The sequence below is a fragment of the Hippocampus guttulatus genome, chromosome 14, assembly GCF_054856545.1.
Source record: "Hippocampus guttulatus isolate MCC_2025c chromosome 14, RoL_Hgut_1.0, whole genome shotgun sequence".
NCBI classification, from domain to species: domain Eukaryota; kingdom Metazoa; phylum Chordata; class Actinopteri; order Syngnathiformes; family Syngnathidae; genus Hippocampus; species Hippocampus guttulatus.
In genome coordinates, this window is record NC_141274.1 from 15,315,489 (window position 1) to 15,333,605 (window position 18,117).

The 18,117-nt window shown below is 46.3% G+C and overlaps 1 protein-coding gene across 2 annotated transcripts in view; it reads left to right on the forward strand.

Moving 5' to 3' along the window:
* The window catches only part of insra (insulin receptor a), a 34,807-nt gene extending 17,062 nt beyond the window's left edge, over positions 1–17,745 (forward strand). For both annotated transcript variants that reach the window (XM_086128391.1, XM_086128392.1), the window contains exons 3-21: positions 1,412–1,748; positions 6,432–6,571; positions 6,659–6,803; positions 7,534–7,742; positions 8,061–8,187; positions 8,795–9,048; positions 10,384–10,551; positions 10,910–11,108; positions 11,235–11,518; positions 11,689–11,828; positions 12,248–12,407; positions 12,487–12,583; positions 12,652–12,719; positions 12,862–13,091; positions 13,689–13,799; positions 13,889–14,048; positions 14,159–14,288; positions 14,361–14,495; positions 15,233–17,745. In XM_086128391.1, the coding sequence (XP_085984517.1) occupies positions 1,412–1,748; positions 6,432–6,571; positions 6,659–6,803; positions 7,534–7,742; positions 8,061–8,187; positions 8,795–9,048; positions 10,384–10,551; positions 10,910–11,108; positions 11,235–11,518; positions 11,689–11,828; positions 12,248–12,407; positions 12,487–12,583; positions 12,652–12,719; positions 12,862–13,091; positions 13,689–13,799; positions 13,889–14,048; positions 14,159–14,288; positions 14,361–14,495; positions 15,233–15,584 (3,446 nt within the window). In that variant the 3' untranslated portion in view covers positions 15,585–17,745. The remainder of the gene's footprint in view (positions 1–1,411; positions 1,749–6,431; positions 6,572–6,658; positions 6,804–7,533; positions 7,743–8,060; positions 8,188–8,794; positions 9,049–10,383; positions 10,552–10,909; positions 11,109–11,234; positions 11,519–11,688; positions 11,829–12,247; positions 12,408–12,486; positions 12,584–12,651; positions 12,720–12,861; positions 13,092–13,688; positions 13,800–13,888; positions 14,049–14,158; positions 14,289–14,360; positions 14,496–15,232) is intronic.
* The last annotated feature ends 372 nt before the right edge of the window (positions 17,746–18,117 follow it).

Genomic DNA, 18,117 nt, shown 5'->3' on the forward strand with positions numbered 1-18,117 from the left:
CCCAATCCAAAGCATAAGTGGGGTTGGTGCATTTTATTTTGGGCAGGCCCTTACCTCAAAGAACCTTTTGTCCTTCTCACATTAACACTTGGATAACAGTATACACACACACACACACATGAGGAGGGGCCTTCACACCTGATCTAATGTTATATAACAGGCTTATTATTACAAACACACACATATGCAGACGCGCGCATAAACGGTCGCCTTGCGTCACGCTATCTGTCCTTCAAAGGCCAGACACCTGGCCGCTCCTCGCACGTTAACCCGCAACATCTCTCTTTCCTGTGTTTGGTTGACGCACCGCACGGATCGCTCCGTTAGTGTTCACGAAGACGCACATTTTTGTTGATGTCGGTTCTTGACTCACGCATCACACGTTAGTTTCATATTACAAAAGTGTCTCGCTTGCAAAAGACGTCAACCGTCGCTCGTGTTTACTTCCCGCCGGCCGAAGATTGTCCTTCCTCATTAGCGTTTGTCTGGTGTTGAGCCATAGTCGATCCCCCCCTCCCCCGGCGGCCCCCTGCTGTTTGTATACAATAACACTTGTTGTTAGCTGACAGCAAGATGATCCTCGGCTGCTGACTGGCTCACTGAGGGATTTCACTCTGCCTGATGAGCACTTTTATGGAACAGTATAAACCTCTTTATTCCTCCTGGGTGTATGCTAGCTATGGCACGGGGAAAGGCGGTTGCGGGAAGGCCTTTTTCTTGGAATGTTTGGAAGCAGCGCGGTGACAAAGTGGTTGGCGCATCTGACTCGCGGTATCAAGCTTCGGGCTTGAAATCTCCAGTTTATGCTCTCAAGTGAAAGAAAACAAAAATGGCAGAATGTATGTTGAAAATGTCCCCAGTCGGGTCACTCGTATCTCGAGTTGCGACTGGACATGAATGTGGAATGCCTTGATTGTGATAGCACACGTTTGCTCTAATAGCATACAATTTGCTGTGTTCTGTGTTAAAGATGAACAAAAAAGCTGTTTTGGGGTCAGATGTAGATGCATTTTTGCAGGATGGATGTGTCTCCCGTCTCAGTTCCGACATTATAACTCTGCATAGCGTGCGATAGACGTCGCCTTTGTAAGATGGGGGTGTCAAATAAAGGGGATTTATCCAACGGAACCCGTTTCATGAATGAAAACGAGTGATTCTTTTAGAGCCGTCGTTAAAAAAAAAATGCAATTGAACGTATTTGCACCGAAAGTGAACTCGTGAATGAACAGAGATAACGGCGCTTTCCGTATGCCTTCAGGGCTACGATGCATGTTCTTTTCCAACCCAGATGAAATCTCCTTTGATCCACTTCCAAAACTGCCAAGGAATGGCCGCTTTGGTTTCACGATGAACCCTTCTTGACCATCCTGACCTCCTTTTGTCCCCCCCCCCCCCCCCCCCCCCCCCAAAGTGTGTCCCGTCCACTGCAAACACCGCGCCTGCACCCAGGACCAGCAATGCTGCCACGAGCAGTGCCTCGGCGGCTGCCTGGAGCCCCGGTCGGCTGCTCACTGCGTTGCCTGCCGGGGTCTCCGGCACCAGGGCGGCTGCGTGGAGCGCTGCCCCGACGGCCACTACACCTTCAAGGGCTGGCGCTGCGTCTCCTTCGCCTTCTGCCGGGACCTCAATGACAGGTGCAAGCGGGAGAAGGAGCGGAGCCAGAGCCCCGAGTGCCACGAGTACGTCATCCACAACGGCGCCTGCGTCCCCGAGTGTCCCTCCGGCTACACCACCGTCAACTCCTCGGCGTAAGTGCACCGCCGCCCTGTCATTTCCCTAAAAAAAAGGTTTTCACGTAGGGTCTCCTTCATAAGTGCATTGCCGCCATCTTGTGGCATTTATCCCCAATTACAAAAGCCTTTTGGAGTCATTTTCACCCTTGATGGCAAGGCTCTGATGACACGTTTTCCACCTTCAAAGGTAACATCAGCCAAGGCGCTGACAGGATGGTGCCTGTGTGGATGAGCAATTTGGAAAAATTGCAGGGTAGGACATTGCCAACTTAGTCAGTGTTGGCGTTGTTTATTCCCAATGACATCGGTGAGGAAGACGGTGGGAAGCTTTGACTTGGTGCCCTCCGTTCGGTGTCGGCCGGTTTGGTCCGATGACCGTCCAGACCTGGCTGAATGAACCGAAATAGAGTTCAAGTGTACTAAACGACACAGAAAGCAGACGACTATATTGATGTTATGAGCAATCTGGAAATATTTCCTATTTTCTTTTCGAGCTGAATTCAGTCTCTGCATGTTGACATCGATGTCTCAGTGACTCAGACATGAATTGTTTTCCCCTTTGCTCCACTTGACTCCATTTGCAGTTTTTGTGATATTTATCTACCCGACTTCCCACTCCGGATTGAGGATTTATACATGCGCTGACCTCTCGACAACCTTCTTCACATCGCTCCTCGTCGGCCTCGCCGACCTCATCGGGGAACTTGCATGTTTTTGGCCGTGCCGACCGGCCTACCAAAGAACCATACGGTGGACCCGATGTCATCGTTTTTCAAAAACATTTCAGCTTTTTTGACTTGCGAGCGCAGACTTGAGATACGAGTACCGCAGCGAACTCGACTCGTCGAACCGGAAACGGCAATTTGGCAAAAATTTAACAGTTGAGCAAAAAAGAAGAAAAGAACAGGAAACCTCTGTCATGCCACTCCCAGTTCACGTTTGCCATCAAACAAAACATAAGACTTTTTGCAAACAAATTTGATAGCCAAATGCGAACAAAAAAAAAAGAAGAATCTCATTGAAACGCAAAACAGTTTTGATGGATCGTTGCAATTTTAGAAGCATGGATATTTGAACACAGAGTGAAGCAACACGTGTAGACAGATAATAAATATAACAATACTCGCAGGCATACGTTCCTTATCCTCTCCGAAAAATGACAAATATTATGCAAATATTGCATCTGACTGAGTCACTTGTGCTAAAAATAGAATTCTTCTTTTTTTGACTGCATCATGATGCCTTCCGGTGGCCCAGGCGCGCATGCCAGAAAGAGCAGCACAATGAATTGGATTGCAACTTTAAATCATGATGTGCAGTTTAATTCTTAACATTCCATTTAATTACAATTAGCTCTCTCTGTTTCGTATAATATCGAGTGCTGTTTTTCCTTATTAAAAAAAATAAATAAACACACCACCAACAAAAAAATAGAGTCACTGAAACTGAATGACTCTCATAGCTCTGAGAACATAAACGCGCACGCTCACAACATTGTGGAGCAATGCAGTTTAATCAGTTTATTTCGAAACCCTATCATTTAGTATTTTTGTGTTTTGGCAATCGCGGCCACGTCCTGACAATAATAACGTTCCACCATGTTTGGCGTTGAGCTTTGAGTCTCTTGCTGCATTTGCCTCCAACTGACCCCTTCTTGCACTGTCGCATATCAGCACTTTTACTCCCGCACCGCTTCCGTCACAGCTCAACCCTCGCCGGCGCTCAGAATAAACGTTGCGCTCGACGCTCAAAGTGCACATGTGGCACCGCGCAGAGGGAATGAGGTCAATGTTGATTGTTAGCTGAAAGATGTTTTTCTTTTCCCTGCCGCTGAAACCCACATACTTGGCCACGTTGCTCCTGTCGGGCTGGAGTCTTTTTTTTTTTTTTTTTTTTTTTTGAAGTGCCGCCGTTCCTCGATTGTTTGTTTAGCCGATTTAATCTGTCGTTAATCTCCAAGCGACCACAATACTTGTATTATTCTCTTCTGATTACGTATTTAGACCTCATAGAGGAGTCGCCGCCATGAAAAACACTGAATTAGCTGACCCACAGTCGTTCTTATCAATGGGCTATCATGAGTGGACCCTCAAATGGGTCTCAAGAAGTCAATACAGCACCTGAAAAGAAATACATTAAATCGCCTGAGATACCTTTGTAGAAATAGAAGTAGCATGATCCAATTGATTCTGATCGGCAGAAGGTTTGCTTTTTGCTTGGACTTGATCCCGCTCGTCTTTCGGGTGTGTTGAGCACGTTTGTAGATATTTTATTTCATGAAATCCTGACCGCCAAGTGTCTGACCAAACGACGACTTTTCGGTGACAGCGGAGGTCCCGAGTATGCGAATGTAGAGCTGCCCCCCACGTGCTTCCGGCCACCCTGCAGTGACATCTTGTCACTCTGGGCAGGCCACTGAAAAATTTCTGGCTGTTGGGCGGGAACCTTTCCACAAGTTGCAAGCATCACCCAAATTGTTTTGTATGGTGTTTAGTAGCTCCTCTCGAAGTTTGGGGAAAATTCAGCCCCCAAATCTGGTAAGCATGTCTATAATCAGTAAGCCTCACAAAGTTTCAAGAGGCCATCCTGTAAAAGCACAGAAAATATGCTGTTTTGCTTGGATTTTAGGGCTAAGTCGGTCTTTTGCAGGGGTCCTTCAAAGACAAAATTGTCCAAGAGGTTTTGCTCAATTGCTACCGCGTATATTAGATGAGTGAACAACGATAAATTGCCAGGAATTTGGGTTGTCATCTTAACGTGTGGGCGGAGCATGTCTGCACCGTTTCAGTTCATCCGCCGCAACTTGTAATTCTTTTTTTTTTTTTTTGGAGTTGTCTCTGTGCTTTGCCAAACAAAACAGTTCTGTCATCATAAAGCCGCCAGATCAAAATATTTTAGCACCAATCACAGCAATGACCATAACCTCCATCACTGGTGTCTAATCCTCGCTTTAATCACAACCTTAATCAACTTTGGGGTTTGTGGGGGCACACACACCACCCGCGTGTCTGCCGAGTGAATCCGTTTCTGGCGTACTTTGGAGTATGCCTTTGTGCTCATCACCACCACCGCGTCATGAATGATGGGATTGCGCGGATGGATTTTTCAGGGACATCATTTGATGCGGCGGACACACAGCTGTTGTGGGAAGATGCCATCTGAAAACATTACATAAGGCAGTTTGTTTAACCAAGTTCCATTCAGTCGAAAGATAATCATGGAGCTATTTTGTTACCGCGCACCTTATAGTGGCCGTTTTTTTTCATCGCAGTGCATTTTGTTCAAAAGTCACTCTCAAGACAAGAGGGGGAGGTGGGATGCAGAAATGTCAGACAAGCACATTTAGCGGTGGGAACATTTCTTCGCTAATGGCTTTGATATTTCTCTCAGGATGCGGAGCAGATACGAGGGCACGATAAGGAGAAAGGGCATGGTTATCGTTACTGCGGCGACTGCGGATTACCTACTTTAGCCCTCGGTTATGTTCTCATTCTTTGCCGTTTGTATCAACTTTGCCTCACATACGAAACGATCAGACGGTGTTTATTGCAAGATAAACATACAGATGGCACGTCGTTGTCAACCTTGATAGGACAAGATGAGGTGGGCCCCGGAAGAAAAATGTGGATGGACACAACATTGTGGAAAGACCAAAGATATGCTGACGCCCTGAAGGTGGAGTTTAAAACAAGATGAAAAGGACTGCTATGGAGAGATGAAAGTAAACAAGACAAAATAGGCGGAACAAATGAGTTGCGTAGCTCCCCCATTGAAAAAAAAAAAAAATCACACGCAACATTAGGGAGTGATCACATTTTTACAAAGTGGTCTTTAAAACAAGGATGAGGAGGAGGAGAAGGTAGCGCTAAATGAGGCAGAATGGGCCTCGCGTGGTGGGATGCCTCCAAGTGGCGCGAGGGGGGAACGCCGGGGCTCTTGGGCCCCAGTTGCGGCTAAATGCCCACCAGCCACCGGAAGGTAGCCGCCCCACAACCCTCCTTAAACAAAAATCAGGCGAGGGCCCTTCTGGGGCCCGCACTGAGTGTGAACCTCGCGGGGCACCAGCGAGAGTCGTACCGGGTGTGGGACCCGGGAGGCGGGCAAGTCCCTGACGGGGGCCGATTGCCCAGAAAGGAAGGAGGCAGAATGGGTGGAACAAGCGACCGCATCTCCAAATACGCCGCCTCCGCCTAATATAAGATCATCCATCGTTCGATAAACTCCACACATGAATTCATCTGAGAGACACTTTATGTATTTTATGGCTACTGCCATTTTCAGCATGACGTCTCTGATCCACTGGTGAAAGGACACTTTGATCCTCTCCTCTTTCATCTATAACTGCTTCAGACAACAAAGTGTATGCAGAAAATTGGTGAAGATTGCACGACTGTCTGTGTCCTATGTGTTGTGTTGTGTTATTTTTGTTATTTTGACTTCAAAATGGCGCAGCGAGAGTGGCTGCCTTTCCAGCAGCTCCTATATTTTGTTGTTCTACTTCTTCCTTTCATAACTTTGCTGCTGTGAATTGGCAATTTCTCCTTTGCGAGACTAATAAAGGTTTTCTTATCTTATTTTGATTCGCAACAGGCTTTCAGTGGGCAGAGCATCTTTTTTTTGTCTATAAGATTTCCAAGGTTAACACATTTCTCCCGCAGGTGTAACATATGAACATGTTTTTGTTTCACGGCTGCGCAGGCTGAACTGCACCCCATGCGCCGGGCTCTGCCCCAAGGTGTGCGTCGGTCTGAAAATGGTGGACTCGGTCACGGCAGTGCAGGCGCTGAGGGGCTGCACCGTCCTCAATGGCAGCCTGGTCATCAACCTGCGCAGAGGAAGTAAGCGCCCAAAAATCTGCACCTTTTAAGGCTGACCGGGCGACATGACAAACCGTTGGTGGTTTTGTTTGTTTGTTTTTGCGCCAGACAACATAGCAGCAGAGCTGGAGGCCAGCCTGGGCCAGTTGGAGGAGATCACCGGCTACCTGACGGTGCGGCGCTCCTACGCCCTGGTTTCGCTGTCCTTCCTCCGCAAGCTTCGTGTCATCCGTGGAGAGGAGACGGAAATTGGGTGAGGCACTGTCCTCTACCTGCTGCAGAGGTTCTCAAAAACCTTTTTTACACAAGTACAACCTCATAATGCGAACGCCATTGACGCATATACAGTACGAGTTGTCTCTGTTTTGTTTGTTTTTTTTTGCAATTCACTTTTCCGGCTCTGCTGCATGGTAAATGTTTTCCATTCTGCTTCTTTTTTAAGAACAACAAGTTGTGCTGTGCATTCAAATATTTAGACCAGGTGAAATTAAGTACAGTACACCTGTAAAGGTTACAGTATAATCATTTTGATATTTCATCAGAAAGCCCAATATCACATCGTTTTGAAGAGAAGATAGCATATGTCGGGTATGCCTTACTATCTTAAAAATGAAAGGTGCTGAGGGTGTCCGGGCTCTCCCTTTGAGATAAAATGAGAAGCTTAGTCATCAGGGAGGGGCTCAGAGTGGAGACGTTGCTCTTGCGCATTGAGAGAAGCCCGACGAGGTGGCTTGGGCATCTGATCGGGATGCCTCCTGGACGCCTCCCTCGTGAGGTGCAAACCATCAGGACTATGGAGGGACTATATGTGTATTGGTTGGTGTGGAAACACCTGTGGTGAAGTGGCTTGGGAGCGAGAAGTCTGAGCTTTGGAAATGGAAGAGATTAGCTGGATGGATGGATGGACCACCCCCAGTTGAGAACCACTGACTTCCATGACCCAGTTAACATTCTTCAACCTTGTCTGCCCCCCCCCCCCCCAGCAATTACTCCTTCTACGCCCTGGACAACCAGAACCTGCGGCAGCTATGGGACTGGTCCAAGCACAAGCTGAGCATCCTGCAGGGACGCATGTTCTTCCACTACAACTCCAAGTTGTGCATGTCGGAGATTCGCAAAATGGAAGAGGTCACCGGGACCCGGGAGCGCAGGAACGACATTGCGTCCAAGACCAACGGCGACCAGACATCGTGTGAGTTGTGTTGCCACGGAGATTGACGCACCTTTTTGATCCTCGTTTCACCAGTGGCTTTTCTTGGCATCTCCCCGCGAACAAGAATGATTTTGTTAGTCTGTTTTCAAGCGAAAGTCCTGTTTGTAGCGACGGTACTCTGAATGACCGCCGAGAGCGCTGCCGAAAGCTCGATGGCCCATCCGCAACGCCGCGTTTTGATTGACTGAACTTCAAAAAAACGTTTCGGCACCTAAAAAGGATCGAGTGACCTTTGAGCGCATCTGTATCACTCTTTTGCACCTTTTTTGACCTCGTGACCCAAATGTGTTTTGCCAGGTGAGAATCACGTGCTGAAGTTCACTCAGATCCGCACTAAGAGCGATAAGATCATGGTGAAGTGGGAAGCCTTCTGGCCTCCAGACTTCAGAGACCTCCTGGGATTCATGGTGCTCTATAAAGAGGCGTAAGTTCTTTTCCACTGACTGCGTGACCGGGCTATACGCCGAATGTATCTCGTTTTCAGCTGCAACGAGAATGGATGACGTGACAAAATATGAACATGTGTTTCCAAACGTGGGAATCAGCTGGCCATCTCGTTTTTACGCTTTGACGTCTAAAATCCACCAAATGACCTTGCGGGCCACTGGTTGACCTCCATTGATTTGATTATCATTCGTTGGTTGTTTTGCCATCCACCGATTAAGTTGATGACATCTTACCGATACGTTTCTTGGGCCGAGTGGGCGTGGGGGCTTGTTTCTTCTCACGGTTAGTTTTTTGTTCATATTTTTTTCATTGAACAATGCGACTCTTACCCGGTATGTAACCTTAGGACTATTGTGGTAACTGTCCCAACAAATGTGTTCTTGCTGCATGAAAAAAGTAGTCTTGTTACATTCCATCTTATTTCATGTAATGAGATTGGGGCTGGCTGTTTTACAACATGACAGCAAGGCGTGGAATTTGCTCTTGGAACATGAGCATTTCTCTTTGAAAGGCGTGTTTCCCGGCGACCGTTTTGTCGACTCGGCCATATTGCCCGGAATAATATCGCACTGTGGTCTTGTCAGGCCGTTTCAGAACGTGACGGAGTTTGACGGGCAGGACGCGTGCGGCTCCAACAGCTGGGTGATCGCCGACGTGGACACGCCGCCGCGCTCTTCCGAGGGCGACAAGTACAACTTTGAGCCGGGCCACCTCATCTTGCCCCTCAAGCCTTGGACGCAGTACGCCATCATGGTCAAGACGCAGCTCTCCGCCTCCGACGAGCGCCAGGTCCACGGGGCCAAGAGCGACATCATCTACGTGCGCACCAACGCGACGAGTAAGACTTCATGTCATCTTGTCGAATTACGTACACGAATAAAGGGAGGGAGGTGGTTTTTTTCAAGTGGACACGGCCTCAATGAGAGTAGAGGCAAAAGTGTTGCATGAAAAAGTCTTAATAGCGTCATTTGAACTGTCACTTTTTACTGGTAGTTACTATACTGTTCTCATTGCAACTTTTTTCGCCAATGTTTAAGACATTATTCTTTTGCGATTTTTATTTTATTTTTTCAACTTAATTCGTGTAATGCTTCAACCCCACTTGGACGTGATTTCTTTCCCGATGACATTCTTGAGAACGATTATAGCTGTCTTTTTTCGAACCATCAATCCAGCTACTTTGCTCGTGCAAAAAAATCAATATTTTGACCACTTGCTTTTATTTCCACCGAGCACAAGATTGTAACATATGGCTCGAGTGCAACTTTGTTCACTTCGGGATCATCAGTTATGACCAAGTGCTCTCCGGGGGATTCTTACAGTATATGACACCCGCCATCTTTCCCACCTCCTGAAATAAATTATTCATGGAAAGATGGGGGGGGGGGGACAGTGGTCTGCCAATTTTTCAGTCTGAAACACACGGCGTATCGTATATTATTCACACCATCTGGAAAAGCTTGTACACAGATTCTTTCGATGTGCCTATGAATGCTTGGTAGCCACGTGAAGGGCAGCGTGGCGCTCTTACCCCGTCTGGCACCCCTCACTCCAAGGTTCCCTCGTCCATGTCGCGTCAGATTGTCAGCCCCGACCCCAAGGCCGGCGCTGCCGTTTCCATATAAGCAGCAGTTGGTTTGGTGCACAAATAGTCTGTGTTGGCCTTTACCCTGACATCCAGAGAAGCAAAATTTAGCTACTTCAGGCGGTGCGCTATCTCAGAAGCTCTCATCCGTATAGTCCCTTTAAATAAAGTGTTATCAGCCCCACTGGTGTTTTGTACATATTTATTAATATGTTCAAACAAAAGCACTGAAATAGAATCGGAACAACGTGTGCACTTGTGAGTGCCGACTCCCCACAGCACTCAACCCTTTATTGATACAGCACTTTCAAACAACCACAGCTGCATACCGAGGGCTTTCTCGACTTGGACTAAAAATCAATTGTACAATCACAAACAATGAAGAGAAATGATTAAAAATGTCACTAACTATAGCTGAACGTCAACGGCACTCATCGGCTATCTCTTGCATCCCAAAATGAAAGTTTGATTTATTGATGTTCCCCCGCATAGTTGGTCAGCATTGAGCTCCGTGGCGGTAATACATACAGGAAGTAGCAGCGCATGTACTAGGTCTTCAATGCCGTGTGGATATCTTTCTGTCCACAGAACCATCGGTCCCTCTCGACCCCATCTCGTCATCCAACTCATCCTCGCAGATCATACTGAAGTGGAAGCCCCCCAACGACCCCAACGGCAATATCACACACTACCTGGTCTTTTGTCAGCGGCAGGCCGAGGCCAGCGAACTCTACAAGTTTGACTACTGTCAGAAGGGTGAGACGTCGACGACACGTACGCGCGTGTGCCGTCATGATTGACGTGCCGGATCGTCCGGTGATTCGAGTGCCTGAAGTAGCCAAACAGTCACGGTACAATCAGACCGGGTCATGGACGCCATTGAACTGTGAGCAATGATGACGGTTATAGTGATGACATTTGTCAGCGTTATTTGCCTTACCGCGCAAAGCAAAAGGTCAAGGATTGGCTCATTAGAGCGAGGCGAGTCAAAACATTAGTCATGCTGGAAGGTGCGTGAACAACACTTACCGGTGACACGGGTTTTATATAAGCACGCGCATGTGCGGCCCTTGTCCCGCCCTCTTTTTGTGACAGCGTCTTCCCATTTTCCCAGGGATGAAGCTCCCCTCGCGGGTACCGACTCAAGTGGACGGAGACGAAGAGCAGAAGTGGAACCGGACGGAAGAGCAGGGACCCGGCACGCGATGTTGCGCCTGCCCCAAAACGGACAAAGAGCTCAAGAAGGAGAAGGAGGAGCTGGAGTACCGCAAGACCTTTGAGAACTACCTCCACAATGAAGTTTTTGAGATGAAGTAAGACTTCCCTACACAAAACTTAAAAAGGGGTAGTCAAGTCAAATAGATGGCTTGCTTTCAACTTCCTGGGAAAAAAAATCGTAATTTTCCGACAAAATAAGAAAATCAATTTTCACTTTGCAGACGCTCAAGACAACGGCGCTCGGCGATGGGCGCGGCCAACCAAACGCGCCCGTTCCCCACCGCCGCTTCTGGGAGCAGGCCGTCGAGCACCGTCATCCCCGAGGACGAGGAGATGTTGGAGAGCACCAAGACGGTGGTCACCGTACTGGCCAAGGAGTCCACGGTCATCTCCAACCTGCGCCACTTCACCAGCTACCAGATCGAAATCCACGCCTGCAACCACCCCACCGACGCAGCCCGCTGCAGCATGGCAGCCTACGTCAGTGCCCGCACCATGCCTGAGGGTGAGCCGCGCTCGCACGCTTTTCAAAAAAACAGGAAACGTTTACTTTTATTATAGATCAACGTCCACTCGAATCATAATAGGAGTTCGTCAGTCAAATAAATACGCAAGCAATGTGCGGACGGAGCAAATCGTACACCTTCCTGTGACATTTTATGTGTTCCCCTGCAGACAAAGCCGATGACATCACGGGCCCCATCACGTACGAGGTGTCCGACATGATCGCGCACATCACCTGGCAGGAGCCCGCCGCCCCCAACGGCATGATCATCCTGTACGAGGTTAACTACAAGCGCATCGGCGACAGTGAGGTGAGCGGACTGTGCTGCTAAACAAAACAGCAGCACCTACATCAAAGGTCTCTCCGTCCACTTTCCGCTGTATCTTTCATCGACAACTAACGTGAACTAGAGATGAACGTTACGGGTTTGTGAAAGCAAAGACGATCATTCATAACGTCATCACGAGAGCCTAAGCAATATTGGTCAAAAGGATGAAAAAAAATACAGTTTTAGGTAAGCAAAAAATATTTTCAAACATATAAATAAAAAATAGGATATTGCATCAATACAAAGTAAAAAGGAAAAAAAACAAACATGGGTACTCAAAAGAAGACGATAAGAACGTTAGTGGACAAATATTACCATCTCCTTCCGGGAAGATCTCTGAGGAGATGGCAAATGAAGAAATGAGACTTAGCCCATGAATTGAATGAGCTGTTTTGGCCCAGGAGCTGCACCACTGCGTGTCAAGGAACATGTACAAAGCCACGCGTGGCTGCAAACTGCGGGTAATGCACTCCGGCAACTACACGGTGAGGATCCGAGCCACCTCCCTGGCCGGGAACGGCTCGTGGACCAATCCCACCTACTTCTACGTACAAGACGCGAGTAAGTCTTTGCTTTCGGTGATGTGTTGACATTATCGGAATGTGCAACGTGTCTCACGTTTTGTTTTGTTTTTAACCAGGAGATCCTCTCAACATCGCTAAGATCGTGATCGGACCGGTCATCTGCGTGCTCGTCCTCTTTGCAGCCTTGGCGGGATTTGCCATGTTCAAGAAGAGGTAGGCCGCCTCCGCCACTCGTCTCTTCTTCGCCGCACTTCTTCTATGAACTGATGTTTTCCTTTCAGCCAAACTCAAGGGCCCAGCGGTCCTATTTACGCCTCGTCCAACCCCGAGTATCTCAGCGCTAATGACAGTAAGGCACAAACTCACCATCCGATCTCGTATTCCTCCAACCAATCTGACTTCATGAAACATCGATTAGTAGATTGACATATGCTCACTTTACAATGTCGTGCGCATCTACGTTGACCAATTGCAAATGCGAATGAACGCAGTGTATGAGGAGGACGAGTGGGAGGTGGCCCGCGAGAAAATCAAAATCCTGCGAGAGCTGGGCCAGGGCTCGTTCGGCATGGTGTACGAGGGCATCGCCAAGGACATCGTCAAGGGCGAGGGTGAGACGCACGTGGCCGTCAAGACGGTCAACGAGTCGGCCAGCCTGCGCGAGAGGATCGAGTTCCTCAACGAGGCTTCGGTCATGAAGGCTTTCAGCTGCCACCACGTGGTAAGCGCAACAGCTACAGCCTCTTCACAGTCATGCCAACATATATTACCTGACAAATTTTAATTCCTTGGTTGTTTTTTTTTTTTAGAAGAAGAAGCCCTCATTCTAAAAATAAAAAGTCAAAGCCTTCGGTACAATTGGTACACAAATATTAGATGGAAAAATACTTATTTGTATATGCAGTAATACAAAGCATTAGACAAAAATGTCCAAAACAAATGTGGAAAAAATAAATTTTTTAAATATTTTTAAAAAACAGAAAATTATTGCAAAGAAATAAGAATGTCAGAAAATGACGCCAAACAAAAGATGATTTTTAAAATATATTTAAAAAAAGATTGCAACTTTTGAAAATATGAAAAAAAAACTTGTAACATAGGAATAAATACACAAAGATTTGGAAAGAATACAAATATGAGACAACAATAATTCCATCAAAATATTCACCAAAAAATTGATATAATTACTCAATAAAATATACACAAAGAAAAAAGATACAAGGTAATAAAATATTGGGTGCGGGGGGTATATATCAACTGTCTGAAATGTCAATGCGGTTTACAGTCAGCAAATCCATGGTCCCTTTGTTTTTTTTAGGTACGTCTGCTAGGCGTGGTGTCTAAAGGTCAGCCCACCCTGGTGGTCATGGAGCTGATGACCCACGGGGACCTGAAGAGCTACCTGCGCTCCCTGCGCCCTGATGCTGAGGTAATAACATCTTCTCGTACATTCCCTCGGGCAGCCGCGGTGTACTCGCTACATCAAACAATGAATAAATAAAATGATGCGATTGTCAGAACAACCCGGGTCGTCCACCTCCTACGCTCAAGGAGATGATACAGATGGCGGCCGAAATCGCCGACGGCATGGCCTACCTCAACGCCAAGAAGTTCGTGCATCGAGACCTCGCCGCCAGGAACTGCATGGTGGCGCAAGACTTCACCGTCAAAATAGGAGGTGTGTTTTACACTTTGGAAAAGTTGACTCGACGTGGTCATGTTATTTTCCCCTAAGATATGGAGTTTTATTGCTTTGGCTGAATCAACTTGTTTTTCTTCTCTGTTCAGATTTTGGCATGACCCGAGACATCTACGAGACAGACTATTACCGTAAAGGAGGGAAGGGCCTGCTGCCCGTCAGGTGGATGGCACCCGAGTCTCTGAAGGACGGGGTGTTCACTGCACATTCAGACTGCTGGTCGGTAATTCATTGATTTGAACGTCAGATGAAGAAGGTTTTTGTATCCCAATGTTTTTGCCTTGCGGGCAGGTCGTTCGGGGTGGTGCTGTGGGAGATCAGCACGCTGGCAGAGCAGCCTTACCAGGGCCTCTCCAACGAGCAGGTGCTCAAGTTTGTCATGGATGGAGGATACCTGGATCGACCGGACAACTGCGCGGACCGACTGTGAGTACATGATAACGTCAACAATGTAAAAGTACAACTGTCGCCGTTTATTGTATTTACAGTTAAAGGATAAATCTTGGCCATTGTAAACTTTTTGAGGGGGTGGTTGTTAGTTGTGGCAGGGCTTAGCCCTGCAACATTTCGCAAACAATTGACATTACCCTCCACCCCCTCCAAATATCTGTAATTAAATATTGATGCCACAAGATGGCAGCAAAACACTTAAAACAGAGAGAATCAGAACGCATCAACCCCATTACATCGAGCATGTCGATGTTGGGGGGTCGCCAAGTTTTCATCAGTGCAACTGCGAGGGCCACATACAACCACGAACTTATTAAGCAAGTTCATGACAGAATACTTTTTAACATATGGACACAATATAATGTGCAAAATATTTCATATACAGTATATATATATATACACACACACACACACATAGAGAGAGATGTTTTTAAATTATTTTTTCCGCTTACCTTGCTACTTGTTCCTCCCAAATTGCACTTAAGTCCAATAACTTTGCCGCACACTTTGACAATGCTGTTTTTGTCTTTAAAAGGCAGCCCATTAAAAGTTAGAGGACTTTCAATAAAAGCATGATAACAAAAATCGTAATTCAGTGTTTGTTAAATTTAAGATTTGAGTCAAACACTATCCCAAGATAGTGTTTGACGAATGCCGAACCGCAAACGTGTGAGTTTTCACTGTTGCCATTGCGCTTGCTTCCCTTCTTCCAGACACAACCTGATGCAAATGTGCTGGCAGTACAACCCCAAGATGCGTCCGTCCTTCCAGGAGATCATCGAGATGCTGCGTGACGACCTTCACCCGTCCTACCGCCAGCGCTCCTTCTTCTACAGCGAAGACAACAAGCCGCCCGAGAGCGCCGACGACCTGGACCTGGATGTGGACAACATGGAGAGCATTCCGCTCGACCCTTCTTCCTACTCGCAGAGGGAACTCCGCTGCTGCCCCGACCGGGACGGAGGCGGGGGAAGTTACGAGGAGCACCACATCCCCTTCGTGCACATGAATGGCGGCAAGAGCAACGGACGCATACTGGCTCTACCACGACACAGCCCCTCCTAACCGGACCCCCTCCTCCCACAGAATCTTTTTTTTTTTTAAAACACATAAATCACACACTCTCCAGAAAACCCTCAATGCATATCTCAGGATTTTTACTTTTGCTACACACACACACTACAGTGCTTTTTTTAAGTAGAACCTCCTGCAGCTTACCTCTGTACATACTATATATATAAATAGAGAGAGAAATATGAATTTTGCCAATTTTGTGGATAAAGAATTCAACTGTGAAACAAGGCTGCTAACAACAAAAAACAACTTTGGGATGAAACCAAAGGGTGGGAAACGACATATGTACATATAAGCCCCTTTAAAAAAAAAAAAAAAAAGTGGGGGGGTTCCCCATTTCTGTGCTGAAAGACTTCATTCTCTGGTTATTGTGTGGGGGGGGAGCAGAAAGAAACTACATATATGGACCCCTGCCAAGGCATTGGAGAAAATGGATCCCCACCCCAAAAAAGAACAACCACAAAGACGTTCCCCACTGCCGCGTTAAAAGGTCTCTTTCTCTGGTTGTTTTGAAAATGAGAGAGATGGACACTACAGTGGCGCCTTAAAATACAAGTGACCCGACACAATTATTTCTAGATTCTAGTTTTTTTTCTTTTTTTGGGGGGGAGGGGGGGGCTTTAACTTGAGAGCAAAAATTAGAGATACGAGTGCTTTATGGTAGCAGTGTCTTCAGCTCAACACACTTCACAATAAGCAGTTTGGCAAAAAGTCACAATTCTTCAAAAAAGCGGCTTCGAGCTGCTAACTACCCGCATGTTAAAATTAACCACAGATTTTCCATAGAAAAGTCCGCTCAGTTTAATGGAATATATAATGCCATAGTCTGGCTCTCAAATAGCTACAGTCATGGTGTTCTAACCCTGTAAGCAACAGATATTTAAATTCAAAAAGTGAAGTACCACGTATAGACAGATATTTTACTCACCTTCTCCACTCACTGGTGTATATTCTGAATCCTCTACAAAGAACATCTAACAATACTGCTGCTTACTGTGAAATTGATCAGATCCAAATATCTGTATGGCTGTAATGTACTGCCCCCTGGTGGCCCAAGCACACAAACCAGAAGGAGGAGGACAATGTTCATCGAATTGTTTGGATTTACAAACTTCAATTTTTCACATTAGATTTGTGTCCTTACTTTGTTTTTGTAATGTACAAGAGTAGGTTGCCATTGACTGAAGGAAATAGTAGAGTGCTATTTTTCTCATTTTAAAAAAACGTGACCATTTTTTGCATGTTTTTTTGGGGGGGTGTTGGGGAGACTTTCACAGATAAGTATTTTTTCTGGGGAATTATGATTTCAGATACCAATGTGGTCACATAATGAATTAAAGTTGTATCTCAAGGCGCCACTGTACTTATATGGACCCCTGTCAAGGTTTCTGAGGAACTGGACCCCCCCCCTCCCCGCCCGAAAAAAACCCCAACAACAACCACAACGAGGCTGAAAAGGGGCTCCCCACTCCCGTGTCGAAAGGCTTCATTCACTGCTTGTTGTGAAAAAAAGTAGAAGGAAAAAAAGTGTCCTTCTTGAAACTCTTGAACAAACTGCTGAAAGGAGCTGGTTGATGGTGAATTTTTTTTTCTTTTAATCTCCTGGCTCTGCAGTATTCCAAACACAAACAGGATACAAGACACGAGATCACTCTTTTCCTTGTTGGATTTTATTTATTTGTTTCTGTTTCACATTTACAGCTGAAGGATATTTTTAAAAATGACCTCCTCACATCGACCAATAGCTGCTTTTTCTTTTAAAGCGGGTGTTCAAAAGAGATGCTATATACAAATTTTTTTGGTTTTGTTTTTAATATACCGTGTATATATACACGGCATATCCATGAAATGATTGATTGATGGTTTTTGTACATAGCTCATGTTATCGCTCCCGACAAAAAAAAAACGTTTTTACATGTTGCGCTATTATATTCAATCTTTTTTTTTTAAATTCTAATTCATGAACTCATGATCAACCAATAGCACTTGTTGTTGTTTTGTTTTGTTTTTTTGCTTAGCAGGCGAATGAGTGTTTTGTTTTTGTTTCATTTTCTTTTTTTTCTTTTTTTTTTGAATCGTCATCCTTACGAGATCAAATAAAATGTAAATTTGCAGCAAGGCGCATCCTGCTTGCAGGAGAGTCTCAACCTTAGCTCACCATTTCTCTTTATTTTCCACACGACCAAATCTTGATCCAAGAGCAAACCATTAAGTGCACTTGCAGCACAGTCCAACCACAACTCAAACAAAAATGCTCAAAATATTTCACTGATTTCTAAAAGCACTATAAATATCCATCCATCCATTTTCTTAATGGTTTTATCCTCACAAGGGTCGCGGGGGGTGCTGGAGCCTATCCCAGCTGTCTTTGGGCAGTAGTCGGGGGACACCCTGAACCGGTTACCAGCCAATCGCAGGGCACACACAGACAAACAAACATCCGCGCTCACACTCACACCTAGGGACAATTTAGAGCATAAATGTCAAACTCCGGTCCTGGTTGGCCGCTGTCCTGCATGTTTTC